General features: G+C 42.3%; 1 protein-coding gene across 1 annotated transcript; it reads left to right on the top strand.

Annotated features, from left to right (window-relative positions):
• Positions 1 to 552: 552 nt before the first annotated feature.
• On the top strand, positions 553 to 2,232 carry LOC146041813 (uncharacterized). Its single transcript, XM_083161705.1, has 2 exons — positions 553 to 1,074; positions 2,113 to 2,232. The coding sequence occupies exons 1-2, from the start codon at positions 876 to 878 to the stop codon at positions 2,220 to 2,222; spliced, it is 309 nt and encodes a 102-aa protein (XP_083017831.1). The 5' UTR covers positions 553 to 875; the 3' UTR covers positions 2,223 to 2,232.
• The last annotated feature ends 326 nt before the right edge of the window (positions 2,233 to 2,558 follow it).

Consider the following 2,558-nt stretch of genomic DNA (forward strand, 5'->3'; position numbering starts at 1 on the left):
AGATAAAAGGATTTAATGGATAAAAGCATGCACATACAACATCACAGCGGTGGGGGACGGCTGAAATCGAGGGGAGATGTAGATCTTCCGGAGTCGAGCGCTGCAGACGCTGTCAACTTGGGGGCACCTCTTGACTCTTTTGCAGCTTTCCTCACCGCCGTACAGACTGCCTGGATGTGGGCAGCAGCAGCATCAACGCGTTTCGGAAAAGAATTTCCTTTTTCAAGATATGCTGCACTGTCTCCAGGGTCTCCTTTTTAAGGCTGGAGGAATTGGTCACCTGACATCCTTGGCCAATAAAAAGATCCTGTAACCCGGGTATAGTACTATATGGTATTGGTACATGTTTACAATATATAGAAACAATGTTGATAATACAATATATATATAAATACATAAAGGTACATATTTATATGCAAATCAGGGGCAGTATTGCTAGATGTGAGTGTTTCTACAGTAAATGTCCATTTGTACCTGATTGCTTACCTGACATTATTTAAGCCACTAAGGTCACCAGCCTGATCATGAGTTAAACATGGCATACAATATATGAGTGCTACTTCCTGTTTGACACCCTGTAATGGTCATAAAATATGTTATTGGGGAGGATTAATGCTTGTGATGCTTACAATGGCCCAAATGTCACAGCATACCTGCCATGTTACAGGCTGTGTTTTGTAAAGGCCACTAAGGAGCTGTTTGCCTGTACAATTATCAGTACTTATAACCTTTGCATTTATAGGTTGATAAGGCTTAATACAAATTACCACTAATTGGCACTTTTTTGATTTTTCCCAAACACAGCACGTGATCGAGCAAGACAGGCCCGGGAGGAGGCAGAGGCGTCCCAGGCCCAGGAGGAGGCGGAGCCAGCTATGGGCGAGGAGGGAGAAAGTGAAGAAGGGGTGGCGGAGGAAAGGGATGAAGTGGTGGAGGATGTGTGGGCAGTGGAGGCGGAGGTGGTGGCTTTCGACAACGAGGTGGCAGCCGAGGAGGAGGTCGTGCCAGCCGAGGAGGCCCAGGAAGAGGGGGAGGATGAGGAGGCCTGTGAGGTGGAGCAGGCGGCCGAAAGTGGTATGTATACATAAAGATTCATTATTCCTTTTGTCATCCACTATTTGATATGTAGCACTGGTGATTCAAATGTGTTTGAAAATACTATAAAGGCAAACAACAAATTGGGTAGCAACAGACACACTTTGGGGTTAGATAGGGTGGCCAAACCATCCCTTTCATCCTGGACACATATTAATGACACAGGTTGTGCGGATGGCTTTCAGGTCGATTTTAAGTGCCACTGAACCTGTGTAGTTAATCTGTATCCTAGAAGAAAGTGATGACTTGCTCATGTAAGGGTTACATGTCCCTGCTGCAAGCATACAATCTGTAGCCTCATATAGGTGAGTAGAGTTTACTGGTGATTGATCTTTGTAAACTAGATTCAGTATGGCATAAATGGAGTATGGACAGGTGTGGCTTAGACTGAAGTAACAAGTGGTCAGTGCCCCTGGGCCCTCCTCTAGCTAACCACCCCCTGCGGTCTGCATGTATGTTTTGCACCATAATTGTGTGTTGATTTGGTCTTAGTAATGATTTTGAGCATGGGAGTGGGTTAGTGCTGCAGCTTCACCTAACTGGCATTATGACAATGATTTCTGGAGCAGACCATCAGCAGGCAAGCCATGCTTGATTGCACAAATGTACTGAGCATTCCTGAGAGTTGTGTAACTCCCCTGCCAGGCTCCATCATATAACAGACACTGAACTTTGTTTGCAGAATTGTGATTGGTGCTGCGCGTGACATGCTTCTCAGAGCTTAGTCATGGGTGGGTTTGGATTGAGAAGGTGCAGTATGACTGTGAGGTGTTCTACAGAGTAAAGGGTATAGGGCAAAAATCAGGCTTTCCATGTAGTATGTATGCATGTATGTATAGGTGTATGTGTCATATATATAGTTATATATGTGTCTCTATATATATATATATATATATATATATATATATATATATACACACACACCTGTCACGGTGCATGTTTAAAATGTAGGTATGACTATGTTAAATGTATGCATGAATATCATTATTAATTTTTCAATTTGTATTTGGGCCACAGATGAGCCTGCCCAAGCAGAGGAGGGTCTCCGTGGGGCCCTCCTACGAATGAGAGGCCACATGCGGCAGATGATGGCCGAATTGGACCGGCTCCTAGATGGCCCAAATTAATTTTTTTTTTCATTATTTTTTGGTAAATTTGTTAATTATAATAATAAATAGTTATTTACAGTTCAAAGTTGTCAGTGTTTTTTTCTAACATGCAAAAGTATATGTGTGTAACTTGTTTAAAATCTTTTAAATAAGCCAAATGTGTGTATATAGATGTATGTTAGGGTCACATGCTGTAAGGGTTAATGTGTGTAATGAATGTAGTAGGAATGTGGTTCAGTATAGATTAGCATTTAATTGATTGAAATAGATAACAATCCCTTTTTAATGAGGTTGCCTAATTGCCTAAGTGGGTCATGTGATCGCTGTGTGTACTCAGTAAAAAAGTGTGGGATT

This window comes from Crinia signifera, chromosome 19, assembly GCF_055691185.1.
Source record: "Crinia signifera chromosome 19, ASM5569118v1, whole genome shotgun sequence".
NCBI classification, from domain to species: domain Eukaryota; kingdom Metazoa; phylum Chordata; class Amphibia; order Anura; family Myobatrachidae; genus Crinia; species Crinia signifera.